The 27,951-nt window shown below is 41.7% G+C and overlaps 2 protein-coding genes across 11 annotated transcripts in view; one reads left to right on the forward strand and one right to left on the reverse strand.

Annotated features, from left to right (window-relative positions):
- The window catches only part of Arfgef1 (ADP ribosylation factor guanine nucleotide exchange factor 1), a 93,163-nt gene extending 79,704 nt beyond the window's left edge, over positions 1 to 13,459 (forward strand). Inside the window, exons 33-39 of the mRNA XM_052175959.1 lie at positions 528 to 600; positions 4,129 to 4,261; positions 6,571 to 6,710; positions 8,279 to 8,447; positions 9,356 to 9,494; positions 10,467 to 10,584; positions 12,054 to 13,459. Coding sequence (XP_052031919.1) covers positions 528 to 600; positions 4,129 to 4,261; positions 6,571 to 6,710; positions 8,279 to 8,447; positions 9,356 to 9,494; positions 10,467 to 10,584; positions 12,054 to 12,218 — 937 coding nt within the window. The 3' untranslated portion in view covers positions 12,219 to 13,459. The remainder of the gene's footprint in view (positions 1 to 527; positions 601 to 4,128; positions 4,262 to 6,570; positions 6,711 to 8,278; positions 8,448 to 9,355; positions 9,495 to 10,466; positions 10,585 to 12,053) is intronic.
- A 992-nt stretch (positions 13,460 to 14,451) lies between these two features.
- Cspp1 (centrosome and spindle pole associated protein 1) overlaps positions 14,452 to 27,951 on the reverse strand; it is a 96,740-nt gene continuing 83,240 nt past the window's right edge. For all 10 annotated transcript variants that reach the window (XM_052175963.1, XM_052175961.1, XM_052175962.1 and 7 more), the window contains 7 exons: positions 25,744 to 25,883; positions 23,767 to 23,907; positions 22,265 to 22,311; positions 19,354 to 19,417; positions 18,640 to 18,749; positions 16,792 to 16,930; positions 14,452 to 15,271 (listed from right to left, as the gene is read on the reverse strand). In XM_052175963.1, coding sequence (XP_052031923.1) covers positions 15,060 to 15,271; positions 16,792 to 16,930; positions 18,640 to 18,749; positions 19,354 to 19,417; positions 22,265 to 22,311; positions 23,767 to 23,907; positions 25,744 to 25,883 — 853 coding nt within the window. In that variant the 3' untranslated portion in view covers positions 14,452 to 15,059. The remainder of the gene's footprint in view (positions 15,272 to 16,791; positions 16,931 to 18,639; positions 18,750 to 19,353; positions 19,418 to 22,264; positions 22,312 to 23,766; positions 23,908 to 25,743; positions 25,884 to 27,951) is intronic.

The following is a 27,951-nucleotide window of genomic DNA, read 5'->3' on the forward strand; positions in this document are numbered from 1 at the left end:
AGATCCCAGAGCTTATGCTTTTCAGAAAGGAGAATTTGATGCTAGATCATATTTCAGCTGCAGTCACACAATTCAGTGGTGGCAGATTCATTTCTCTTTGGTACCTCAACTTATTTTTTCTAAATATTTAAAAATCAGATTCTAAAGAGTTGTATGGATTTTGATTTTTTTTTAAAGTTTTCTGTGAAAAATTTTGAAAAGTGGCAGACTTTAAAAACAATCTTGGTTTTGGATGATATTTTTAAGATTACTTTTGAGAAGAAGTGAAAAATTTGTGTCCATCAGAAAGTATAATTTACCATGAGACTACTTATCCTTATAACTTATAATTGAGTGCTGCTGAACTATTTTCTGGAAGTACATCTTTTAAATTTTTTACTGAATGGATTTCAGAAAATTGCTTTTATCAGTAGTCAGACTGATAAAACAAAGTGTAATTTTTTTCACTTTTTAATTCCCATTTAAAATATATTGCATGTGGTCTTCCTGTGGCCTCCATGACTGGTTTTTGTTTTGGTATCTTAAAGGCTTCTGACTTGGCGTCCTAGCTCTGGAGAGGCTGCACCCCCATCCCCCTCAGCTGTGAGTGAAAAGCAGTTGGTAAGTAAATAAATCATATTTGACATTGTCTGTGGAAGTGATTTAACTGTGGGCCTGACGCTCATCTGTCAGGGTCCTAGTCTGTCCCCATTGCTATGACAAAACATCTAAGCCTGGGTAGTTTAGAAATGACCAAGGAATGCTTCTCACAGCGGTGCAGGCTGCAAACAGCGTGTGAGCACTCGGTGTCTAATGGAGGCCACGCTGCTTCCACCGTGGCACCTATGCCCTTACATGACAGAAGGCAGAGGGCAGGAAAGAGCGGCCTTGATGCTTCCATTCCTGTGATCGTAAGGTGCCGCCCTGTCCGTGGGATACTGCCCTGTATTTTATTGTTCACAGAGGATCAAGTTTGAGCATGAATTTTGTTTCTGAGTCTCACACATAGACACTAGCACATAACACATAAAAATGTTCGGATATGAACATTTCAACTGTGCCAGTGAGACCAACTGTCTTTAAAAGATAGTGTAAGTTTCTCATTTGAAATTCTCAGATTAAAGTTCCTGATGGTAAATTTATCATGTAATAATTTTATATTGTGTATATACCGTGAAGAAGGTACTTAAATTGAAGGTACTTAAAAATGAAGAAGATACAGAGAAAAATGATTTGAAGGATTATGAATGCAGATACCAGACTATATAGAGATTTTTCACACCAATTTATATAGTATTAAATCTTTGTTTTTTTAACTTTTTTCTTTGATATAATCTCATTGTATAGAAAATAGTTAAGGCAGTTATAGTGGTTATTATTATTCTGAGGGTTTGCTACACCCCCTTGTTGCCTTTAAATATCGATCAGAGGTTGCCAAATAAAAGACACAGAGATTTTTGGATCTGTATGAAGCCTTACAGCCCCACAGCTGGGCAGACCTCGGCCCTCTGATCAGTCTTGTCTGCTTCCCCGGCCAAGATCCCCATCTTCTTCATTCCCGCTGTCCTGTCTCATCAGGCCAACCTCATGCCTGAGACACACACACACACACACAGAATTCCTTCAACCCCATATATTTATTGGTTTCTTTACACAGTTGACCAGCACTAATTGAATTATCACTAGTCTTTACTTAAATATATAGGACATAGGTACTTCGCCATGTCCTTACAAGAAGAAGTGCCAAACTTAGCCAACATGAACACACATTGCACCAGGGCTCACCCTCTGTTTATTTACCATTTAACTTTGTCACCCTGGTTCCCATTTTCCTCACTCCCTTCCCATGTGGTTTTCAGGATTATTTGAAAAAAAATTGTAAATATGTCCTTTAACCATTACAAGAGTCTCATGTTTCATTTCCTTGATGATGCCCAAAGGATAACCCACCAGTGGGAACCTAGCGAGCTGGGTGGAGGGATTGTGGAGTTCAGAGTCAGAATAAAAATAGGTCAGCCATTGCCTGCCAGTGCGTGGCCGGCTGCCAGGGCAGAGAGTTGGAAGTACAAGGAACGTGCCGGCTCGATTTTCTCTAGTATTTCCTACAACACCCTACCACTTTTAGGATATCCTGTGCATGCCAGGAATGAGGGTACTCTCCTGTGTGTACTCCCCCACCTCACAGGGTAGAATATGCAATACGGGTTTGCTTTTTGCCCAAGGAAATACTGGATCTGAATTATCTAGTTCCTGTCTCTTCTGCATGTCATTTACCCTCTGTGTAAAGTGAGACTTGGGTATAGACAGGTCAGATAATGCAGTTGACCAGAGACCTCAGGCTTGGCTACGGAAGACTTAGTCCCACTCAGGTCTCAGCCCTATAGCCCTGGCTCATTCTGTTCTTGCAGCTGCTGTTGCTGCTGTAGCCATTTCTCTTCCCCCAACATCTCTCTTAGCAGTTCATCTTTGTCTTTTACTCTGAAGTATTTCTTGCTGTACACTTAAACATTTAAAAAATAGGTTTAATATAAGTATTTGTATGTATAAGAAAGAAAACAAGGCTTACCAGTTTTTATACTACCTCACTACTTCAGTTCCAGTGCAGCTCTGATTAGTAGGCATCCTTCCATCTGTCTCCTTTACAAGTAATTACTATTATATGTATTTAAAAGATTCTTAAGTGTCCCTACTATTTAGCATATCTAGGCACTGTCCCCACAGGTACATAAGGAATCTCTTCCCTGCTCTGCTACAGTGTAGTCCGTTTTCAAAGGGGATGTGAAGCTAGAACTTGTGATTCAGAACTATCCTTCAAAGGGCAGAGATTATTAAAAAAACACATTCTTTTTTACATTGCTTAATCAGAAAAATTGAGAAAATTCTACCTAGCATTAAAACATTTCTAAAATACAAATAATATTTCAACCCTCAGTATTACAACCCATTTTAAGTATTGCTTTAAGGGGGCTGAAGAGATGGCTCAGTGGGTAAGAGCACTGACTGCTCTTCCAAAGGTCCTGAGTTCAATTCCCAGCAACCACATGGTGGCTCACAACCATCCACAATGAGATCTGAAGCCCTCTTCTTGTGTGTCTAGCTACAACCACAGTGCTGGGCACTGATGACGCACGCCTTTAACCCCAGCACTTTGGAAGCAGACACAGGCGGATTTCTGAGTTCCAGGACAGCCTGGTCTACAGAATGAGTTCCAGGACAGCCAGGGTTATACAGTGAAACCCTGTCTCAAAAAAACCAAAACAAAACAAACAAAAAGAAACAACCACAACTCATTTAAATAAATCTTTTTTTAAAAAAGTATTGCTTTAAGTGTTTCCTATGTGTTAGTTTTTACTTTAAAAAAATTTTAAGTCATCCTAGTCAAATAAATACTCTGCTAGAATAAAATATTTTTTTAATTTAAAGCTGTTTTTGTGTTTAAATAAAAACTTAACTTAGATCACTAAAATAACATAACAACTATAACAACAATAACATATATGGCTCAATAACATAGAGTGCTTGATTGATTAAGAGTATTTACATGGGACTAGGGAGATTCTCAGTTTAAGAGCAATAACTGCTGTTACAGAGGCCTGGGGTGATTTCTCAGCACCCACTTGGGGGCTCATCATCATCTGTAGCTCGAGCTCCAGGGGACCCAGCTCCCTTTTCTGGTCTCTGTTGGCTCTGCAATAATGAACACATACATACATATGTACATACATACATACACACACACATACTTAAAAATAGATCTTGGATAAAATGTTTTTGTACTTAATCATATATATATATATGGGGCTGAAGAGATATATATATGAATGACCCCTATTTCAAAATCTCATTAAGGTTTTCCCTCCATACTGCTGTGGCAGCGCAAGTCAGACTACCATGTAGGTCTGTTCCACATGTGTCCAGCTTCCCTTCATGATACCAAACTCCTGTGTAGTCACCCTCATAGTGACCTTCCTGGTCCCTGATTTCTTGTGTAACAGAAGATACTTTACTAATTACTTCCACAAAGGAATGTCATGTCGACTACCTGAAATCTCCCTCCACTTTAACATGTGTTGTGTTTAAAAAAAAAAACTAGTATAATAGAAAGCATGTTTGTCCTTGTAATGTGCTTATCTTAATTTATCTTATTAGGATGCAATATCACAAAAATCTGTAGACATACATGATTCTGTTCAACCAAGATCTTCAGATAACAGACAGCAAGGACCACTGGTTTCTGTTTCTACTGTGAGTGAAGAAGTTAGCAAAGTGAAATCCACAGCAAGTGAGTTATTTCTCTAAATAAAAGTAAACTGTACTATATGTATGTAAGGGATACTTTTGTTGTTATTAATGAGCATAATTGGTCTTGGTCATTTTTTACTTTTACTCTGTCAACTACCCCGGTGTGAACGTCTCAGACAGATGTTGTCTTTCAAAACCATCACTAACATCTGCAATGTCAGTTTTGATCACAGTGCCTTTTGCTTATGTTTGTGTTGGGGACATGGTCTTCCTTCTCTATCCCATCTATACTTCAACACATTTTCTGTCTATAAAGGTGCGTGTTTTCCTGGGAAGTGTTTTCTGCACTGCTGCCCAGCTCTGTCTCTGGACCACCTTCACTGTCCGTCGCCTTTGCTGAAAAATGGGACACTCACTTTTTGATGTTCAGTTTTGTTTGCTGAAAACAAATAGCACATAAAAGATGGCACCTCCTTAGAAAAGAAAATAGCTGTAAGCACTTTGTAAAACTCGGTGGTGAAGACGCTCTGACTGTGATACATGGACACTCCATGGTTGAAGGAAAATTGTGACTGCTGAAAGTTGCCACATGGCCGCCAGCTGCCAGAGCACACACGCACATGCACAGGAAACACAAAATAAATCAATATAGTAAACATTGTAATTGAGACTATATTCACAGAACTCATTATTTGCAAATAAGCAGCCGAGTTGCATTTAGTCCCTTCAGAATGTGCAAACATTCTACCTAGGTACAAACATTTTCATCACGAAAAGGAAAACCCATAGTCAGTGAGCAACCGCTCTCTTCCTCCCCTTCTCTAGCCCTTGGCAATCACCATTCTGCTTTCTGTCTCTGTGGTTAGGCCCTTCAGTGGGTTTTATATAGATGACATCATATAATGAGTGACCTTGAGATTCTTCATCATTTGAATAAGTAACGTAATCATTTTTATTACTGAGTTATCAATCCTCTGTACATGTGTTTATATCATAGTATGTTTACCCACTCAGCTGAAAAACATTGAGTTTGTGACACTTTGATTGTGGGAACACTTGTGTTCTTGCATAGTTTAAAGACCTGTTTTCACATCTTGTATGAATAGACCTAGAAGTAGAATTATTGTGCTGTGTACTGATTCTGAGCTATTCTTGTCAGTAACACTATTTTACATTCCTACTAGCAGTGACAGTGCACCCTCATCTGCCAAACTCTGTTACTAGGGTGTCCAGGCACCACGAGAGCTCTCTTAACTAATGTCCTGATGAAACTGGTTTTCCCTAAACACCTGCCTACTGTTAAGCCCCTGCTGGGTCTAGGCACTACCAAGAGGCTCTGCTCATAGTCTGGGATGTTTGACCAGACCAACATAGAACAATATAAAGATTCAAACGTCTCAGCAAGTAAATTTAACTTGAGACAAAATTTGATACCAGAAAAGGAATTTTGTAGGGAATGCTTTTTATGTCAGAAAGAAACTAGGGGATTGTAAATTGGCTACTTCTGGAGCCATTGTTCCAAGATTGAGTAATAACTCTGCTTGGGTGTCTGCTGCTCACTGGAACCGAGATGTGTCCTTGCCACCCAGCCCACATCAGTGCTGCCCACTGTGCATAACAGCTGGCCGCATCTTCTTTCTGGTCTCTGCTTCTGCGTCTGCCTAACTGTATGACCACAGGAAGGGGCATCTCCTGTGATATGACCTGCAGACTGACAGAGTGAGCAGTGGGTGGCCTTTGTCTCAGCTGTGGCGTGGAAGGCTGAGAAGGGAACACACTGAGACTGCTGCTTGGTGTAGTATCCTTAATATACATGTTGATAACTTAGTTACTGGTGGATCAATTGAAAATAAGCATTAGTTTAAACTACAGATATATATATTTAGACCCAGATAAACCTGTTGTATGGCTAAACCACAGTATCACATGGTTTGATTAGAATCCTGGCTATCCCACTTTCTGTTTGGTCTTGATCTGGTTCCTGTTGTTTTTTTAAACAGGTTATATTATTTTCAAATATTAGATTTGCACATCAGTCAAGGGTATTTATTTCAATAATAACCTGCATTGAAAGTATAACCAATTAGAGCACATACACTGTTCAAGTCATATAAGATGTTTTCATTTATTTAATCAATTATCTTCCTAAATATCTCATAGATACAGTGTTACCATAGCAAGGGGTACCTGTGAACAAAGGCAAGATGTCTTCTTCAGTATGAGATGTGCAGTGTGAATGTATGGCCTGTGTATGTAGTAATGTTTCCTAAGCATTATAATGTTATAGGAATTATAAAGGATTCAAAATAATGTTTTGTTTGCATGTGCATTGGCGGGGTTTCCTCACAGAATTCCCAGAACAAAAATTGTTTGCTGCCCTGTTGATTAAATGTGTTGTGCAGCTGGAACTCATCCAGACCATCGACAACATTGTGTTCTTCCCAGCCACAAGCAAGAAGGAGGATGCAGAAAACCTAGCTGCAGCCCAGGTAAGAAGCTGAGAGAGGAGGAAAGATCCTGAGGTGTCTGGACCTGAGATGACACCTTACACTGGAGGTGTCTTTAGGAGGTCTTCTTCACAGCTACCATTCCGAGCCCTGAGCCTGGATGGTGGCATGAGGCATTAGAATGGCCCTGCAGGAGGCAGGGTAAGGGCACACATGCACACATACCTGCTTACATATGTGTGTGCATGCATATAGATAGACGGCATATGTAGATTTGGTGGTGGGGCAGAGTGCCAACAGCCACAGGTTGTGTTTTTTTCTCAGCATTTTTATTCCTTCTTAGATAAAAGTTCTTTATGACATTATCTCACAGATAAAACATTACACAAAAGGGGAGTTACAGAAGGATGTCAGTAGTAAATTCAAAGCAGTGTTTCATTCTGGAAGCTCGTAAGTTCAAAGCCGCAGTTTCACATGGCCTTGCTTTATCAGAGTGCACATAGTTCAAGGGGCCTGCCTCATCCTTCAGCGGGACCTAGAATGAATGGTTTTCCTTGATCACAAATCTATCCCAAGCCCATTTCTTTTAGTGTAATTTGTGAAACCTCATTATATTTCTTATTATGCTTATTGTTCTGTTAAGGAGGGGACACATTCTTTTTTTTTTTTTAAAGATTTGTTTATTTTATGTATATGATTACACTGTAGCTCTACTCGCTCTGGCCCAAAGATTTGTTTATTATTGTATGTAAGTACACTGTAGGTGTCTTTAGACAGACCAGAAGAGGGCATCAGATCTCACTATGGATGGTTGTAAGCCACCATGTGGTTGCTGGGATTTGAACTTGGGACCTTCAGAAGAGCAGTCAGTGCTCTTAACTGCTGAGCCATCTCTCCAGCCCCACTTTCTGTTCTTGATTCTAGTAATACATCTTTCGGGCAAAACAATTAAAACCAAAAAGAAACCTTAAACTTTCTTCTTAAAATTACTTGAATCAAATCAGGTCATTAATTCATCTAAACAGCATTAATTCATAAAAGTTATCTTCATCTTGACCTGCAGAAACTAGGATGGGTGATGCCCAGGAATCATTAGGTTATGTAACAGTGGCAGGAAAGGCACATCAGCTCTGAGAAGCAACCCTGAGACAAAGCCTCTGGGGCTAGGCCTCCCCAGCCTTTGCAGGCAGGCAAAACAGTGAGCCTTCTCCAGGAAACTCACTCATTTGCCATAGCCTCTTCTCTCTGACTTCTGTGCTAAGATGGAGGTTTTATTTTAAAAGTAGGAACCGGAGAGGTGGCTGAGAGGTCAGGAACACTTGCAGGCCCAGCTCCATTTCTAGCGCCCACCCCATCAGGCAGTGCATAGCTTCCTGTGTCTCTGGTTCCAAGGGCTTCAGTAATCTGTAGCCTGTGTGGGTACCTGCATACACATGGACATACACAAATAAGCAGGCATAGACATGTATATGTAAACGTTAAAGAGAGCAGAGACAGGGTTTCTATGTGTAGCCCTGACTGACTTAAAACTCAGAGATCTGGCGGGAGTGTTGAGTCTTAAGTTTACTAAAACTGGTTAAGTGTGTTCTGTGGTGGTTTGTTTTCCAAAGAGAGATGCAGTAGACTTTGATGTTCGAGTTGATACTCAAGACCAAGGAATGTACCGGTTTTTAACATCACAACAACTCTTCAAGCTACTGGATTGCTTATTAGAGTCACATAGATTTGCAAAAGCATTTAATTCCAACAATGAACAGAGGACTGCTCTGTGGAAAGCAGGTAAGCTGTCACTGAGAGCACACTGATGGTGGGATTGTCAAAACTGCCTGAGAGAGCACTTTAGGTCTAGTGAATAGAAGGCAGGCCAGATCTCTGAGTTTTAAGTCAGTCAGGGCTACACATAGAAACCCTGTCTCAAGCTTCCCTCCCCCTCAAAAAAAGGAAGAAAAGAAATAGCTGTCAGTACCTATTAATAGAAGAGGGTCCTCAGAGCATAGTCAGAAAAATAAAGGAACTATTGACTATTTGGCATCACATTCTATACCTAATACAGTGTTGCCTGCCTGCCCCGCCCCGCCCCGCCCCCATACCTAGCATGGCCTCTATTTGTTCCCTCCCCTCTGTGACCCAGCACAGAGAATAGAACTGCAGCCTGCCTTTGCTCCCCTTGCTGCTCCCCTCTGACTAGGACCTTCCTGGGAAGGGCAGGGCCCGGGTGCCTCTGGCTTGAAGTTCTGGAGCCCTGCCGCTGCCAGAGCCTTACACTGCTGCTTTGCCTGCAGAGCGCCAGGTGTAATTCTTTAGGAGAGAGATCTCTGCTTTCCCAGTCTGTTTTACATCGAGTTTTACATCTAAGGCCTATCCCAGTGATTCTCAACCTTCCTAATGTTGGGACTCCTTAATAGAGATCTTCGTATTTTGGTGACCGCCCCCCAAACCATAAAATTATCTCATTGCTACTTCATAACTGTAATTTTGCAACTGTTAGGAATCATAATGTAAATATCTAATATGCAACCACAAAGGGTTCATGACCCACAGGTTGAGGTCCACTGACCTATAAGAATCTTCTTTATAAACAGCCAATACTGACAGCCGAACACAGGCAGAATATATCCCTCAATGGGCTGTTTGACCTTTTGATAAGGTGCCTTTCGTCTAACTCCAGAAACTTCCCCTTTCTGCAGGCTTCAAAGGCAAGTCCAAGCCCAATCTTCTAAAGCAGGAGACAAGCAGCCTGGCCTGTGGGCTACGCATTCTCTTCCGGATGTACATGGATGAGAGCAGAGTCAGTGCCTGGGAAGAGGTCCAGCAGAGGCTTTTAAAGTAAGGTTCTCTGGGACAGCAGCTGTGTCAAGTATGAAAGGCATAGCAGCAGCAGCAGGTGTGGGACTGTGGGGCCTGGAAGCCTTATTTCACAGATCAGCGTGAGAATTGTCACCCCTCTGGAGCATTCAGTCCCTCTGCCCTGCACACTTGGCATGTCATGTGTCACACACCTAGCTGTAAGCACCTGCATTGGCTTCCTGGGTGTCTGGGACAGCAGCAGCACCTGAGCTTAGCTGAGGTGAATGCGGTTTTCTGTCCCCTGATGACTGAGGAGGTCACATCTTACAAATGGGACAAAGAGGAAGTCTTTAACATTCAGAAACTTGATAGTTCTTGAGTCTCTTCAATGCCTTACGATAGGTCTTTCTTTCAGCAGCTGGCCTTCTTACACAGTGCCTTACTGCTGCCACTTTGGTATTATTATTTTAAAAAGTATTTGGGATTTTGATTAGGTGGATTTATTTCATTCTGTTTTACTTCATGACAACTAAATTTAGTTTGTGCTGAGACTGAATTGTTATTTAGGAAGAAAGTTAGCTAGTGCATTGTTTGTTCCTGCCCCGAGAGCAGTGGCTTAATACATCGCAGAAATCACTATTCCAATCACCCATTTTAGGAATAAACCTAATCAGGTGCAGAAAAATATGAGTCCCTATCAGTGATGGGAAACCATCAATTTCAAGCCAAGTCTCAGTATCAGGCCTGCATACCCGCTCTCACAGGGACTGCATCTAAGGAAAACTTAGAAAATGGAGGGGCGGGTTTCCTAAACCGGTCCAGGAGATTCCCTCGGTTTTGTTTTCTTCCTAATTTGAAAGGAAAACCATGTGTTGGTGTTCCAGTCCATATAAACAAATGGGATGTAGCCAGTTCAGCGGCAGCTCCTCCTCGCCGCCCTTTGTCTTCAGGGTCTTCTGTGAGTGACACCAGTAGGCTTCAGGGTGTAAAAGGCAGCCTTCTCTCCCACAGCGTCTGCAGTGAAGCCCTGAGCTACTTCCTCACTCTAACATCGGAAAGTCACCGGGAGGCCTGGACAAGCTTACTGCTACTGTTCCTCACTAAAGTTCTGAAGATCAGTGACAACAGGGTGAGTACGCAGTGTCCATCCATCCGTCCATCCTGTCCCTCGTAGTCAGGGCAGAGCCTAGGCCACAGGACTCTAAACCCAGGCTATGCAAATTCCCACTTAGCGTTGTTTTCTAACAATTTCAGCAATTCACTTAGAAGAGGACTCAGAATCCCATTGGATACGTTGATAAGTACCTCAACAGTGAAGTCCCCCTGTGACCCCTAGAGTTATTAACCCCCTCCAACTGAAAGCACGCCCTCCAGCACACAGTGTGACCTTGCCCTGGAGCCTCTGCTCTATGCTCTATTCCTTGGGCCTGAGCTCCAGGCTACATCCAGCCTTTAGTATAATCAGTAGCTCCAGGTGACTAGAGCCTCTAGTTAACAACTTAGGCCAGTACATATAAAGGTAAAAATTATCTATATGTAAATGTATATATTCATTTATACATAAGTATATATATTATAGTATTTGCAAGATTGTACATTTGTATTTTTTGAAGTAATTTACAGTAATTTTTGAAAAGTAATTTCCATTTAAGTTGCTATGGGCCCTACATTTCAAATGCCCAGTTAGGTAGCCTGACACTCGAGGCTTTAGACAGCAGATGAGAGCCCATGGGACCAGGCAGTGCCACTCAGCGCTGTCAGGGTCTTCCCTCATCTGGTCTTTGGCCACGGTGGGCAGTACTGCCTCTGCCTCGGCCTCCCTGTGTCTGCTGCAGTGTGGAAGAGCACAAAGGACAGGAAAGAGAGACCAGAGTTCAGAGACAAAGGAACTAAAGCATAAATCACTGGAGCTATAAAAGTGGAATGTCATGTGGCAGTTGCTGTTAGTCAGGGTTCTAGAAAAACAGCTCAGACTGAATGACTCTGTGCATGCCTGTGTGCGTGCGTGCGTGCGTGCGTGCGTGCGTGCGTGCGTGCGTGCCTGCAGGTTTGTCTAGGCTGGGTTACATACAGACTGTGGTCCAGAGAGTCCAACAAGGCATATGGGCGTGACCCGGATTTAGGGTGAGTCTTCTCACTTCGGATGATCCAACCATTTTGAAATGCCTCATGGGTGTGCACAGTGGCTTGAGTTTTATCTAGGTATGAGACCATTCTACCATAGTGCTATGTAGAATCTTCCCTTGAAACCTAAAAATCATATTTAATAATCAGAGGATACAGTTTCAATAACTTACACTATAAATCTCAACTATACTTCCTATTCTGTTTCTTTCACTCTATGCAGGAAAAGCTAATTTATTAAATTTTGTCAGACATGGAAATGATGTTTTTAAAACAATGTTTTAAAACAAGAAGCACGTGGCTTGGGTTTGTGCCTAGATTTGTAGGTTTTCAGTTGTATGCTCCGTGCCCTTACCCCTTGGGCTGCTTCTCTGCAGTCAGGGCACACACCAGCCACTTTCACTTTTAGCGTCAGCTTAGTTTCTGTGATGTGTAGCAGGAGCAGTACTAACAGGCGTCTCTCTCTTCCTCCAGTTTAAAGCCCATGCATCATTCTACTACCCTCTCTTATGTGAAATTATGCAATTTGACTTGATTCCTGAACTGCGTGCTGTTCTTAGAAGATTTTTCCTGCGAATTGGAATAGTTTTTCAAATATCACAACCACCTGAACAAGAACTTGGGATAAACAAGCAATGATGAGAACTGAATATTTTTCTGTTGGTGTTTACATTCCTCTGCTCTGAGAAAGGACCGTGGAGCAAAGGTTTCCTTCCTGAAAAATGTTTCTCTGAATTGCAGTGTCTGAGAGTTACTGGTAAGATGCTTAGACCTATAAGTCAAGGTCGGAACACTCCACCCAGACCCTTTAGTACTCCAGTGGCTTCTGTCTCGTGCTGGGCTCATGTTGAGCAGAAAGGCTGTTAAACAGCATCAGCCTACCTTTAGGGTCCTTGCCTGTCCTCTGAGCAGGGTGAGCCCACACTTTGGCAGGTACGGAAATGAAACTTACCCAAAGACGTATAGATGTAAAGACTGAGCTTCTGCAAGAAGTACAACTCAGGAGAGCTGTATTTTGAAGGATAAAATGTTTATAATTGGGGGGAGGGGAGAAAAAAATTATTGCTCATGGTAAAAGATATTTAGCGACTATGGTATTCTTACTCTGAAGATTTTTGCACACTCAGGCTATCTGAGATACTGGTAATCATCATCTTTCTGTGAAAATGTACAGAGATGCAGGTCTGTAATATAAAAATCTTAAACATATTGTTCCTCCTGCACTGTTTTATTTCTTTATTTTCTTATCTACTTGCTAAATACCCATAATATTTTGTCAAATGCACTAAAACATTTGGGTTGAACTTTTAGTCTTTGGGGGAGTGGTGGTCATTTTGAGGGCTTGCTCTGCCCTGAATCTGTTGTGGCCAATGCTTGTCAAGATCACAACAGGAAGGGCAAACCACCAAGGTAGAAAACATCCCTGCTGACAAGAACTACCTGTACCATACTCTCTTAGGGCTTTTAAAGATGAGCCATTAAAATAGATGACCTTTCACAGACTGAAACTTGAATCACTGCAAAATGAATCTAGGTTGCTGTCACTTTTTCTTTTGGGTGGCGGGGCTTGATGTAGATTTTATTCTATGTACAGAACTTAATGTTGAATATATTAAAATAACAAATCTGGCATGGTTTGGGGAGGTTAGATTTACTGGAAACGTATTCATACTGTGAACTGTGCTCTGATGGTTAAAATGAAAGCTTGCCAAGCATTCCATATTAACAGTGGATGTAGAAATTTTTTCAGGTGGATATATATATGGTACAGATGTAAAGTTTTCTATGTAAAAAATTCTGTACAACTTTCTGTACAATATTGATTCTCATCTGGCATATCTAATCAGGTTATAGGTCAATAAAGTTTTTGAATTATTTCATCAGTGCAGTGTAACCCACAGCCCCGTTTTCATTGTTTGTTTTTTTTAAAGGATTTTTTTTTTTTAAGCTACAAAGACACTTACTTCTTTGCAGTCTACATTGGACTCTTCAACTTCCCTTTCTTAAAGAATACTTCCCTGCCATTGTGGTAGTTTATACTGTGGCATTTTACAAATCAGTCAGTTTCAGTGGTACGTAGCATTAAAAAACAAAACTGGAGTGGTTAATTTCAAAACAGGAAATATGATGTCCTTAAATATTGAGAAGCTAGTATTTATATGACAAGACGTTGCTGTAGTCAAGCAAAGCTAAATGCTAGAACTAAGTTACTTTAGTGTTTTCTGGCCTAAGCCATTTCCTCCCATGACTGACAGTTGCTATAGTATATATTCTCCAAAGAGGACACAATTGTTATTTTCAAATGTTGACAGAAGAAAACTTATTATCAGAACAAAACTGAACATAAAAATTAGATGTAGCCAAAACCAAGAAAGAATACCCGAAATGTCTTTTTGGTAAACTCTGATGTCAAAATCGGCTGTGGTTTTTTTTTTCTAAACATTTATTTATTATATGTAAGCACACTGTAGCTGTCTTCAGACACCAGAAGAGGGCATCAGATCTCTTTACTGATGGTTGTGAGCCACCATGTGGATGCTGGGATTTGAACTCATGTCCTTCAGAAGAACAGTAGTGCTCTTACCCACAGAGCCATCTCTCCAGCCCTCAGCTGCTGATTTTATCCCTGAAAGTTACAGAGAAGCAGTGGCTGGTTATCTTCAACTGCCGTCATGGTACATACTGAAGACCCTAATCCGAGTAAGAATTTTCTAGAAGTTATATGAGTCTTTATGAAGTATCATTTACTTATCAGAAAAGCTCATGCCAGGGGTCTCAGGTGGTGGGACAGAAGACCACTGACTCTATCCTGTCTGGATGGGGCCTTTTTAACCCCTAGAAACACTTTGAGTAAATAAACTGACTCTGGTAGTTAATTAAAAAATAGAACTTTATTTGTGTCAAGAAACAGTGAAATCAGATAAATTAGTAACTGAGTCTGTGCTTCTATCTGCATAAAAATAAAATGGAGGCAGAAAAATGTAACATGTAATCATGGCTCAGGGATGGTCACAGATCTCTTTGCTCCTGTGGAATGTCACTAACTACATATACAAAAATGAGCAGCCGGCATAGTCACAGCTACAGCAGGTTCACCATGAATTATTTCTCCACAATGCTAACATTGGCAAGTATGCTAGTAACAATGTATTGTTTCACAGTGCTGTTTACACTTTAATTCACCACCTCTTAATGGAAAGCACATTTTAATGCACATATGGTAGCTCAATCAAGAGTTCATTACCACTCATAGCAAAATTGCAAAAATAATTCTATACAATTATATTAGAAATCAATAAATCAATAATTGGGGCTTTTATGTAATATATATAACGTATCATCATGGGAAAAATACACTTTACATATAGATAGAACATAAATAATATTAAACTAGGGCCACAAGCAAGACGTAGTATTCAAGACACAGATGGAACAGTCCTTCCACTGTAAAAGGCACTGCTGGGTCCAGAGAGGGTTTATTTAAGCATGTGCAGCAGATAATCCCTGCCAAGGAAAAGTGCCTGCTTTCCCAGGAACCTGCTGCTGTTCCTCATTCAGCTGCTCTGCCATGAACCGTTTCAGGGTTTCCGAAGTGCCAGGGCGGAGCCAGGGCTCAGTTGCCACAGAGTTGCGTCCATCATCACCCAAGTGTCTCATGATGTCATCAGGATCAACCAGTGAACCCTCATCATCTACAGAAGGCAAAAGATACAAGTCATGTAGCAGATGACAGACATACGGTACCTACAAGTCAGCCCAGTTACAGCTCTGCATCTTTTCACAGAATTACAAGCCTTTCCCCCTTTAGGAATAGGAAAGCATGCCTAGAAAGGGTCTACAAGGGGGTGGGGAGAACTCCATGGACGCCACAGCACTGACTGCTACAAAGGAGGCGCTACCCAACATTAAAAGCTCTGGAGAAATACAGACTGTCTTATTGTGTCTGTTACCGTAGGGAAAACAATGGAATGACACAAGACTTTAACTTAGCACTGACAGGTACATTGAAAGTCATTCTGAGGAAATTACTAACATACTGCACTAATCTACAGTGACCCATTATTAACAGGTGACTTGTTCATTAATCACATTTGATCTTACTCAAATTCCACGTCTGTATTTGACTTAAAATCTGTCTTCCTACCCTGTGATGTCAGGATTGGCTCAGCAAAGGGTTGGACGTGCAACCAGTTTAATGAGTCAATCCACACCATACCACAGGCTCCTGTTTGAAGGAACAGTATTAAAACAAAAATAGTTTAGCCATTGAAAACCTGAAAGAGCCGGGCGGTGGTGGCGCACGCCTGTAATCCCAGCACTTGGGAGGCAGAGGCAGGCGGATTTCTGAGTTCAAGGCCAGCCTGGTCTACAGAGTGAGTTCCAGGACAGCCAGGGCTACACAGAGAAACCCTGTCTCAGAAAAACAAAACAAAACACCAAAAACCTGAAAGAATCCTAGTTTTTCTATCTTTTCTCAAATATATCCTTCAAGTTTACTGGTTCTAAAGCAAAGAGAAGGCATTTCTAGGTATACATGATAGGAAAATGCCTTTTAAGACATCTCTACTATGATATGAAAAGTACTATTCCCTTAATTTTTTCTGTTTTCATATTTGGTGAAACATTAACACAGACTAGAGAAATGAGTTCAGTTTAAAAGTACCATTAAAAACTATTTAAGAAAAAGTTGCAACATCGAACATCCTGCAGTGCATCTCTACTAAAACAGCTGTGGCCATGATCCCAGAGACGAAGCCTGACTGGGAAGGAAGAGTGTGTGGCACGGGCCAGCAAGAAAGGTCTGAGGCTGTCCTGTCTTCCTGAGACGCTCCACCCGAGACCACTCGTCATGACAAGACTGGCTGGTTGGCCTAGAATATTAACTGAAAAACTACCCTTTTTTCTTCACGTTACAAAAAGCCAAGGAAAAGATATATTACTTAAAAACAGTGAGTGATTACCTAACATACTTACTCGTCAGCATTTTTCCTGCTGAAAACAGCCTAGACATAGTTCATGCACAAGGCCTCCTGTAAGTGCTCAGATGCTGCTCTTAAAGAGCACCTATTATGATGAATCTGCTGCAGAACTAATTCCAAGCCGGGTTTCCAAGCTATTTTATGACCTTGACCTTATATAAAACTCAAAAGACTTGAAAATTCTTTTTCCTCCAGGTATGTGTCAGCTAGTGAACATCTTGTGTGTAAGTTACCTGTGTTAGTGGGTTTCTTCTGATGCTCATTCAGTCTTCTCATTCTGTCTTCATTTCTCATTCTAACTTGATCGACATTTACACTGGAGATAGATTTTAAAGAGAGACCATCTTGTGGTGTGTGGAGCCGACTACTATCCTATAGTTAAGAGAGAGAATTTAGGAACACTCCAACAGTCAATCAACATGGGGCTACACCTGACCAAGATACACTGTGAAGAGCAAACCAGGAGCATATGGACCCTGTCCCCTGACTTTGTCAGGGCTAATGAAACAATTGCTGGCAGGAAATAGGGCATAGAAGGCCAACACAGGCAACTGAGGCTCCGTGTGTGTCACTGGCAGGGCAGATGCACAAAGCAAAAGTAGAGAAAAGAATCCAGAAACTAGCCCTAGTGTTTACATAAAGACCAAACAGTGCAACAGGGAGAATAACCAGTCTTCGATGAATGGTGCTCGAGAACCGGTTTCTGTATGCTAGAGGAATTCAAACTTTATCTCTCAAACTATATGCAAAAACTAACAAGTATATCACAAAACTGTTTATATTAAACCCCCCAAAAATACAAATTAGAAAACTGGTAATGTGGACCTCCTTAAAAAGATTCTTTGCTTTAAAACCTATCAAGATAAAAAGGACAATCTTTTTAATAGAAAATAGTTGCAAAACTAATATCTGACAGAATATAACGAAGTCTTAATTAAACTTCAGCAGTGAAAATACAACACACAGTTTAAAAATGGACAAAGGGTTTGAACTGCTGTTCTCTCCAGAGAACACCCACACTGGCTAGGAAAGAAACCATGGGATGCTCGATGACATGATGAACACTTTAGTGTGGACAAAACCATGGAAACAACCCTTACTGGATACAGTTTGGACATGCAGGAAATTCATGTACTAAAGGTAAAGTTGGAAATGGTATAAAATGGTGAACATGTTTTAGAAAACAGCCAAAATCCTTCAAAATGTTAAATTTATAGTGAGTAAACAATCTAATAATTCTGTTACGTACATACTCAAGAAAAGCAGGTAAAGCAAAACAAAACCCACATGGAACCTGTACATAAATGCTAAAAGCAATCTTAATCATAATACAAAGAAAGTGACATCCATAAGCTATTGATTGAATAAGCAAACTGTAGTATCTACATATAATAAAAAGGAATCAGATATTGACACATGCTGTAAGATGGATGGCCCTTGAAAAAACAAGAATCTAGTTCTTTAAATGAAATATGTAGAAAAGACAACCTCAGAGACCAAAGCAGACAGATCCAGGAGTTAGCTAGCGCCTCCTAACACTAGACAAGTGGCAGTGCTAGTTGGTACTTGTAAGGAGCTCCTGAGCACTAGGACACGCCATACAAATGTGAATAAGGAGCTGTCCAAGGGGGAAGGGCGCCATCAGAACATGCTTTGTACAAGGCTGCAAAGCCTTTTATTGAGTACACCATGAAGCTATGGGAACATGGGTCTGGATCTCAGTCCTCTTACCTAGTGACCTTAGGTAAGTAATTCACTTGACCAAAATGGAGTTGCTACTCTATCATGTTATTGCCAGCGTATAACAGGCTTTGATAAATGCTAACAGTTGCTTATAGGGAGTGCGATAAAGCAAAGCCTGAAGCAATAAGTTTAACATATGTAGGACAGGACGTCCATGCCATTTACAGAGCTGCTCGAGGCCATCATACAAGCTGTAAAGTCACTAACATAACAGAGAACTTAGGTTTAGACCACATACACTTGGTTTTCAAAGCAAGCCTCCTCCCGGTTTTCTTAAATTAGACCACATAAATTGAAGCCAAACTCTCAATCTTCTAAACTAAGAAGACCATACATACAAAATCTAGTCCTTTTAATTTGTTCCTCCTGCGTTCTCTTGCAGAGGGCAGCCGCGATGGTGGAGGGAAGGCATCGTCTTCGATGACAGGATATGTCTCACCATAAGCACCTAAACAGGCCACACAATGTGTCAATTTTACTCAAAGCTTGGAGTCTTGACATCTTTAAATTGCTTTGTTGAAATGTTAGATAATCAGTGATTTCTTTAGTGAATTTACAGTTGTATGGTCATTACTATCTAGAATGTGCAATACCTCATATAGGTGGCAACTACTCTGCAGGCCCAGTCCAGCACTCACTCCACATAGGTGGAGTTATACAACAACTTCCTGTCTCAGCATGGATCATGTCAGTGCTGAGTCAGAAGTCATCACATTTGGCATCTGCACTTGCCATTGGTGACTAGTGCTAGCTGCTTATCCTGTGTGCGCATGATTTCTATGGGACAGAGACTAGGAATTTTTGCCAGGTATTATGGTGACTGTCCAGCATTTTGTGTAACTACCACACTACTTTCAAAAGTGGCTAAACCAGCCTGATGCAGTCATAATCCCAGAACTGAAGAGGCAGGAGGATCAAAAGTTGAGGTCATCCTGGGCCTCAATAAGTTCCAGTTCAGCTTGGGCTACAAAGTGACATTCTATCTTAAAGATCTAAAATAATCATAGATATACATACAGCTTAAAAATTAACATAGCATTAGATATACTCACCGATAAAAGCACTATCAGATTCTAGTAATGAATTTTTCAAAAAATCATTAGTATCGTCTTTGGGCTAAAAATAAAAAAAAAAAAAAAACAATTGTATGTTAATGGCTCATGCTAACAGACAGCATAGGCATCCACTCGGGAATCCCACTAACAAAACAACAAAGATGGCGGATAAGGCCCTCCTCACTGCAGTCCAGTATCCAGCTAGCCTCCTCAAGACTCAGGACAGCAAGGTCTGATCTCACCTGACAGATATTTCCTCCTAACTTCCTCACCACAACTACCACCACCCCCACCCTCCGACCTCCTGAGCTGATGAAGGGATCTCACTGCTGGTGAGAACAAGCACGAAGCGGTGAATGCAACATGAGCATTTTTAAAGCATCTCGGAGTCTCTGCCTTTCCAGTGCATCTGAGAAGTCTGCTTCCTCATGCTTCTGGGCTAAGACCAGGGTATAATGTTCTGCAGGCTATAGTCCCATGGAAAGAAGGGAAACAGTGGTACTGTACACACACTGGCCTGACCACAGCAACCACCACAGTTAGGGCACGGCATACTGTAGGGAAAATTGCAGCACTGAACTTACCAGGGCTTCCTTGTGGGAAATAACTTAAATTTACAGTTGTATTAAAAACCACTCTGTGTGTTAGGAGGAGCCTACAGCTTCCATATGATCTCTGCACTTTGCTCCAACGCTGGCAACAAATTAAGGCAAAGAATTATCTTGCTCCCATTGGCTTTTTTGGGCACTCAGTTCTTCCATTTGTTGAATTTCTATCTCTTTGAATACTGCTTATTCTACTTTCATTCTAGCCAAATAATGACAATCACAGAACTGATCCCACTGTCATCAGCCTGCCAAATACCAATTAACCTCTGTGTTATAGTCCTCCCCATACCTGAAGCATGACCAGAGCCTACCTAGGCTTAATGACAACTTGTACACCCTGTATGCTTTTCTATATAATTCAGTTTCGAGGAAAGGCAGGGGGCCTTCTCTTGTTTAAGTCATGATAAACTCATGGCTTATATTGAGTTTCTCAGAGAAATGGGATGTTAGAAATCCAGATTTTTGACCAAAACCCTAGATAGTGAACTTCATGATCTTTTGCATGAAATAAAGTAGCCATCACACATGGAAACATCTACCAGACTGCAGTCTTCCCAAAGCAAAGAGGCACCATGCACAGGTCAGTCTGGAGCCACCTGAGCCCAGAGCTGGGCCTGCTTTGTTGGATGTAAGACTATGGGCAAGATAATAAGCTAGTAATTTGGCAATGAGTATTTTTTTTAACTTAGCAAATCATGGGAGATTACAGAAACTGGAAAGCAACATTAGGTGGAAGCCCTGAACAACACACAGAGAGCAGGCTGAGCTTTATCTGGGAAAGGCTAGCAATACCTGAGACTCCCCAGTGCCGTGTCCACAGGACTCCAGACTGTGCTCACCAGTTCAGCTGTGTGAGATGCAATTCTTTTTTTTTTTTTTTATTTTTTGGTTTTTTGGATTTGGTTTTTTCGAGACAGGGTTTCTCTGTGTAGCCCTGGCTGTCCTGGAACTCACTCTGTAGACCAGGCTGGCCTCAAACTCAGAAATCCACCTGCCTCTGCCTCCCAGAGTGCTGGGATTAAAGGCGTGAGCCCCCACAGCCCAGCTGATACGCAATTCAAACTTGCAGTGTCAAAACAACTCCCTGTCTTCCCAATCCCCACGTTTTTCTTGCTTTTCCACCTCTTCACCCCAGACCTGTCACCTTACTCAAGTAAGCCCAGCCATTTCAAAGTACATGTGCTGCCTCAGCTCAGCCTGCCCCAGCACGGCTGCCTAGATTCTCAAAGTAGTCCATCCTGTAGTCAACACAGGAAAGCATTCCCACGGACTGTGACAACAGGCGTCACTTCTCCACACCAAAGCACTGTGTGGACACCCTTCTGTCCCCTCATTTCCTCTGTGTGTTGTCAAGGTTTCCATGGTTACCTCCCCACCGATGTTCTGTTATGAACCACAAGCCCCCCCATGCCAACCCTCCCAGCGCCCTCTCCCTGCCAGCAGCATACATGTCCCCTCCTTTCGGAACACTAGCCTCCCGGACAAGGTGATTCTTTTTCAATACTCTCGATGATGACTGTACCCTGAACACAGCTTCTGGCCACTGCAGGGTAAGTGTAAGGTTCCATCGTTGCTTCTCTTTCGAATGACTACAGACACTTGTGCTGCAGTAAATCTAATGACAACTAACAACTGCAATCAGTATGGCCAGGCTCTACTCTAAGGATTTTAAATAATATGTATTACTCACATAATCCTCACCATAACGCCTGTATGAATGTTTATTTGGGAGAATATTGCAGAATATGTATGCCAAACCTATCTGTACCTTGCAAATATTAATTGGATCTTTGTAGTAATCCTCAGCAGTAAGTAATGAACTTCATTCTGTAAATACTGAATGGGAAACTGGAGCATAAAAATTATTCTGCCTGCCTCCCCCAACAAATGACATAGCTAAAGAGAGCTCAAGCCACTCAGATGTTACTCTTCCCCATTACAGTCAATTCCCTCTACACATCTTAGCTATCCATCTCTACACACAATTTAAATTATGTTTTAAAATACTAATATTATGGACATATTCAAAATCTAGAATACTCATTCAACACAGGCCCCAAACTCTAGCTTAAGAATTTGAAGGAGCTCAGCTAGCTCGGTTGGTAGAGCATGAGTCTTAATCTCAGGGTTTGAGCCCCATGTTCGGCGCTTCCTTTGCCAGAGGCAGGTGGATTTCTGAGTTCAAGGCCAGCCTGGTCTACAGAGTGAGTTTCAGGACTGCTAGGGCTATACAGAGAAACCCTGTCTTGAAAAACCAATAATAATAATAATAATAATAATAATTTGAACTGGTTGCTTACCATTCTGCGCCCTTGTATATTACCAGTGGAGATGGTGTCTAAATCAGCTGTAAACAGAATAAAAGAATAATGATTAGAGAAGGCTAACAAGAACACATTTCAGATCTTCTATTATTACCTTCTACTAAAAATTACTTTGACTATCACACACCAGAACAATCTAGGAAACTATATTACTTTCTCATTAAATCTGTATCCATTCTGGTTAAATGAATCATTAATAAAATCTTTGTGAATTTTAATATCTAAGAAAAAATTAACACAGGCATTTTTTTTCTTAAAAGAAACCTTCCATCTTGCTCTTGTAGTCTCTGCACAAAGCCACTCCGCAGAGTAAACTAGGCACCGGAATATGTTAACTGTTAAGTAGCCAGCCACAGGGGTAGAGGTCAGGTATCCCAGCCCCTCCTGCAGCCTGGCAGTGTTCCCACGTGTTTCTCCAAAGACAGAACTCTCTTAGGGAGCTGCAATGATGGCCTTTCCTTGAGACTTTCTGTATCACACCATACCTGATAATTACCTTGTCAGTGCTGACTCCTAGAGAAGTACCTATACCATCTGGGGGCTGTTAGTCTTGCTGTGCCTAAACTGGTAAGATCCACAAGATCAGATCAGATCATCATTTGATATGATGGGAAGATATCTCCTATATAAGCCTTGATCTCTAAGCTCAGCCCAAATGTTCCATCACGTATTCCTAATTATACCTCCTGAGGCCAGACACCTTCCTCACATTCTGCAAGCTATAGCAGCCTGCCAAAAGAGGGTCCTAACTGTCCAACAAGTAACAAGATCATCCTTCCCACGTGCCTGTAGGCTGGCAAAGCAAGTGGGATTCAGATGTGGTCACAATACTCACCTGGGGCTCAGTGAGGCCCATGGATGCTGAGGTAACTCCAGGCTACTTGTAGGCCCCACTCACCCTGCTAGGTATGTGCTCCTGGAGGCTTAGACACTGTTTATTTGACCTGACTTATACAGTGTCAGCAGCCCCGTGAGAGCAACAGCCCAGCTTATTGCCTTACCATCTCTCATCCTGTCAGTGCAGGTCAGTCTCTGTGCCCTCACATCATGCTTATAGCCCTAGATTAGATTCACACGACCAGAAAATGATACAAAGACATACATGCACATCTAATACTTTACAGAACACACACACACACATACACACACACACACACACACACACACGTATAAAAAAGAAGAAAAAATACCTCCCACACAGAAAAAGAAATTGCTGCAGGATCAAATGAGCATCCCTGCCCTCTGTTGGTAGTTCTTGGGATGGACGTCATAAGGCATGATCAAAGTACCCACCCCTCCAGCTGTAATGAACAGCTGGACTCCCAGGCATGGATACACGACCCCTGCAGGGCTAATCAGAGCCCTCTGTGGAATGTGTTCCTTTCCAAAACTATATGGCAAGAGTCACGTGAGCATGGAGCTGCCAATGCAATGGCCTTCCTGGGGTGAGATTCAAGGCAAGAGTGGCTCGCACCTACCTCCTGCGTCTCTCCGCATCTTTATCCTATTCAGCCTCTTCTGCTGCTCTCGGAGCAGGGCCTGCTGCTGAATCTCCAGGGTGTGATGATCTCGTGGAGGATCTGGGTACATTAATCTCAGATCCACTCGAGTATCTGAATCTAGCGCAAAAATTACATAACTAAGTTAAATCTTGTTTTCAACTGAGATTTTAGAAAAAAGTCTGTATGCACATGTTTGTAACTAAAATATGGAAGCCAGCATCCAACATGGTCTTAAATGAACAGACTAACTGTGGAATAATTATGAACGAAATTAAGTTAGACTTTTCCTGTGGTTCTGGGGGACTGCTACTAGTTCAAGGTCACTTGAGCTACATAGTAAGTTCTAGGCCAGTATGGACTACTGTGTATAATTCTGTCTCAGAAAAGATATGGGGGAAAGAAGCCAAGAAGAGGTGAGGAGGAGAGTTGAGTGCATGTTGCAAAGTAACAGGCACCAATCTGAGAAGGCGTGATTTAGTGTCATTCCAACTTTACAACACTCTGCAAGAGGAAAACTGTACAAACTTAAAGGGATAAAGGGAAGGGAGGGTGAAAAGGACTTTTAGGGCTGTAAAACTTTTCTGTATGATCCTATACTGGTGAGAATATGTAATCATGTTTCTATACAAGTTGATAGAACGCACATCAAAAATGATGTCCCTCAACAGAGGAATGGATACAGAAACAGTGGTATATATATACACAATTGAGTACTATTCAGCTATTAAAAACAATTCATGAAATTCTTAGGCAAATGGATGGAACTAGAAAGTGTCATCCTGGGCGCACATGGTATGCACTCACTAATAAGCGGATGATAGTCCAAAAGCTCAAAATAAACAAGTTACAATTCACCCAGCACAGGAAGCTCAAAAAGGAGGAGGACTTAAGTGAGGGTTCTATGGTTCCTCTGAGAAAGGGAACAAAATACTCACAGGAGCAATAAGGGAGGCAATGTGTGGAGCAGAGACTGAAGTAAAGGCCACCCAGTGACTGCCCTACCTGGGATTCATCCTATACACAGTCAACAAACCCCGACACTACGATGAGAAGCAAAAGGAGCAGACCATGGCTGTGTCCAGGGAGGCTGCCAGAGCCCTACAAGTACAGAGGCTGAAACTGGCAACCAGCTATTGGACTGGGCTTGGGGTCCTCAACGGAGGACCAGGAGGATAGTCCAGAGGAGCTGAATGGGTTTACAGCCCCATGAGAAGAACAATGACTTCGGACATCCAGACGCCCCAAGACTCCCAGAGACTGAACCATCAACCAAGGAGTACACATGTTTCCAGCCAAAAATGTGGCAGAGGAGGCCTTGTTGGGTATGGGGGGGAGGGGGTAGTGGGAGGTGGGGGGAGGAAGGTGGGAGTGTGTCAGGTAGAGGGGCATATATGTGGAGGCAGGGGTGGGAGGAGGGGTTGCGAATCTTTGGTGGGGGGGAATTTGGAAAGGTTTTTACCACTGGCAATGTAAATGAAGAAGATACTCAATTAAAAAAACAAAAAACAAAAAAAAACAAAAACAAAAAGCCCTATTGAGCTTTGGGAGATGATGGCGTACCATTCAGATTCAGTAGAACCGTTCTACACTGTGTACCTCTGAGGTGCAGCTATAAGGGAGAAGGCTGTGCCTACGCAACAACAGGGAGCACATGGAAACTCTCTGTGCTCTGCTGGGGATTTAGCTCAGTGGTACAGCACTTGACAAGACCCTGAGTTTGGCTACCCATATAGAAACAAATTTTAGGTAACAACCTTAGTTTCAAATCATAACCTCAGTCAAAAGATATTATTATAAAGCCATGGAATTAAAGAACATCAAATTGATGTTTTTTAATGAAAAGTTTCAAATAAATAGCAGTTACAAGGCAGTCCCTGGAACAAGCGACCGCTTGCGGTTTCTCCCTGCTACCACAAGATGTCACCTAGACAGCAATTACCATGTTATGCTCACCTCTCTCTCTAAGCTCATTAAAGTCATGAATATTCTGAAAAGTAGTAGCATCTAAGCCCTTCGGTGATGGCCTTCTGACCGGAGCTTGTACCCGATGTCTAGCCATGTCAAATATATCCATGGGGTTTCTCTCTCTTTTCCTATAAATGACAAATCATGGTCAATGTGCTGTATAATAAGGAACAAGTTAACATTCAGTTCTCTGTAAAAGCAACTTGGCATCTCTGACCATAGTTACTACATATATTCTAACTGCCCGGCCCTGCTCTGTCAATCACCCATGCTAAAAATGAGAGACTGCAATCCCAGCATTCATGTGCTCAAGGCCAGCCTCACTGATTAATTTGATGTCACCTTGCGCTACATGAGAACCTCTCTCAAAAGAAAAAAAAATCAGGCATACTACTTTTTAGAAATGACTTTAATGTCATTATAAAAATCTATCCAATTTCATCATGTTGTGAGCAAGAGAATTACAAGAAATGTAAAGTACCATGCACAGGACATAACATGAATTAGGTGTCAGTAAATCTTACCTTTCTCTCAGCCCAAAGTAGAAATTATACTCACAACATGCTGTTAATGGTGTGCTAGGGAACTAACTGTATAAGACTTTACAAAAAGTTACCAACAACTTCATATTAAATTAAACACTGTTCTGTTATGTTGGAACCCAAATATTCCAGGTAGCTTTGAAAGTGAGCTTTCTGCTAATAGTTGACTGTTGCTACTTCCCCCAAAGAAAATGGACAGAGAATGGAACTTCTAGCTCTGAAAATAAAAACAAACAGCCGTCAGTGCTTCTGTCCACACCGCGCAAACCCCCTTGCTCTTCTGTCCTCTCCTTACTTCTCCCTCCCACTCCCACTCTCACCTCTCCCTTCCCCTAGCTCCTCCTCTTCATCCCCCAAATTCCCCTCTCTGTGAGATAGGGTCTCTGTGAGTTTCTGGTAGGCCTGGTACTCACTGTGTAGACCAATCTGGTCTTGAATTCATAAGAGATCTGCCTGCCTCTGCCTCCCAGTGCTGAGACTAAAGGTGTGTGCCACCAAACCCAGCATCCCTCCTCTTTTAAAAAAAAGTACTCTTAGCTACAGTCAAACACAATTAGGAACACCTGGGTTCCTCTCATGGGGTTTCCTTCTCTTCTCAGGGAACTTTTAGAAGGGCCACAGCATGACCCTGTCAAGGCTGGTACAGATCTGTACCATGCATCTAGAATGATAGTTTGAAGGAAAACTTCTAAAAAGCAGCAGCATCTGGCTGTGAACAGAAGCCCATGAAAGAAACCTGTGTTTGCAGAGGCTGCCTAGCTCTCCAGCTTCTCCGTGCCACAGAGACTAGAGTGCTGCAGGTTCAGAGGCTAGTGACCTATATGGGGCTAAGTTCTGGCCCTCTGGAAAGCCATCCCTGTACCTGCTCTGTGCTGGAACGTCTTATGACAATAAATAAACGCCTTTTAGAAATCTACTAACTTAGCAGGCCACCTGCTGCTGGCAACTCAAGATCCAAAGATGCATCAGATAGCATCTTGGGCCTATAGAAAAGCTTTCCTACCCCACCTTACCTACCTCCCTGATGTATAGACAAATGCATTTTACATTTGAATTGATGTATGACTTTCTTTGTTCTGTAAAACTATAAAAAAGTTCATAAAAACTTTTTGCTAGAGCAACCTAAATCCGTTCTCCCAGGCCACGGTCACTCAGAAATGGCTCCAGAATAAATGATCTTTATTCCCTTTAAGATGAGAGCTCTGCTTTTTGGATGGCAATAAAAATCTACAAAAACTCATTGAAATAATCACCAAAAGCAACTTCTAGGAGTCTTTTACATTGGGGCCCTATCTAGTTTCCATAATTCTGGTAAGTAAATAAGTTGGATTTTTATAATTGGGTTGTTAGATCTCATTTGCATGTGGTCTATATCATTTGTTCCAGGCAGGTCTAGCTCACAGAGAGCTTGATAATGCTGTGAAATGAGAATTTTTTTCTGTGAAGCTATTCTATGAAATGAGAATTAATAACCAATATTTCTATGATACATATTTAAAATTCTATCAGATGTATGTTTAACAGATGCTTGTGACATTAGCATAACTCTAACCTAACCCTTGCTGTCTTTGCTCTTGCTAGGGCTAAGCTACAGTACAAGAGCGCTAATTTAGAGTTGGGACCTCTGGCAAAAACACCAGCTATGTTTTGCTAG

The sequence above is a fragment of the Apodemus sylvaticus genome, chromosome 3 (genome assembly GCF_947179515.1).
Source record: "Apodemus sylvaticus chromosome 3, mApoSyl1.1, whole genome shotgun sequence".
Classification (NCBI taxonomy): Eukaryota; Metazoa; Chordata; class Mammalia; order Rodentia; family Muridae; genus Apodemus; species Apodemus sylvaticus.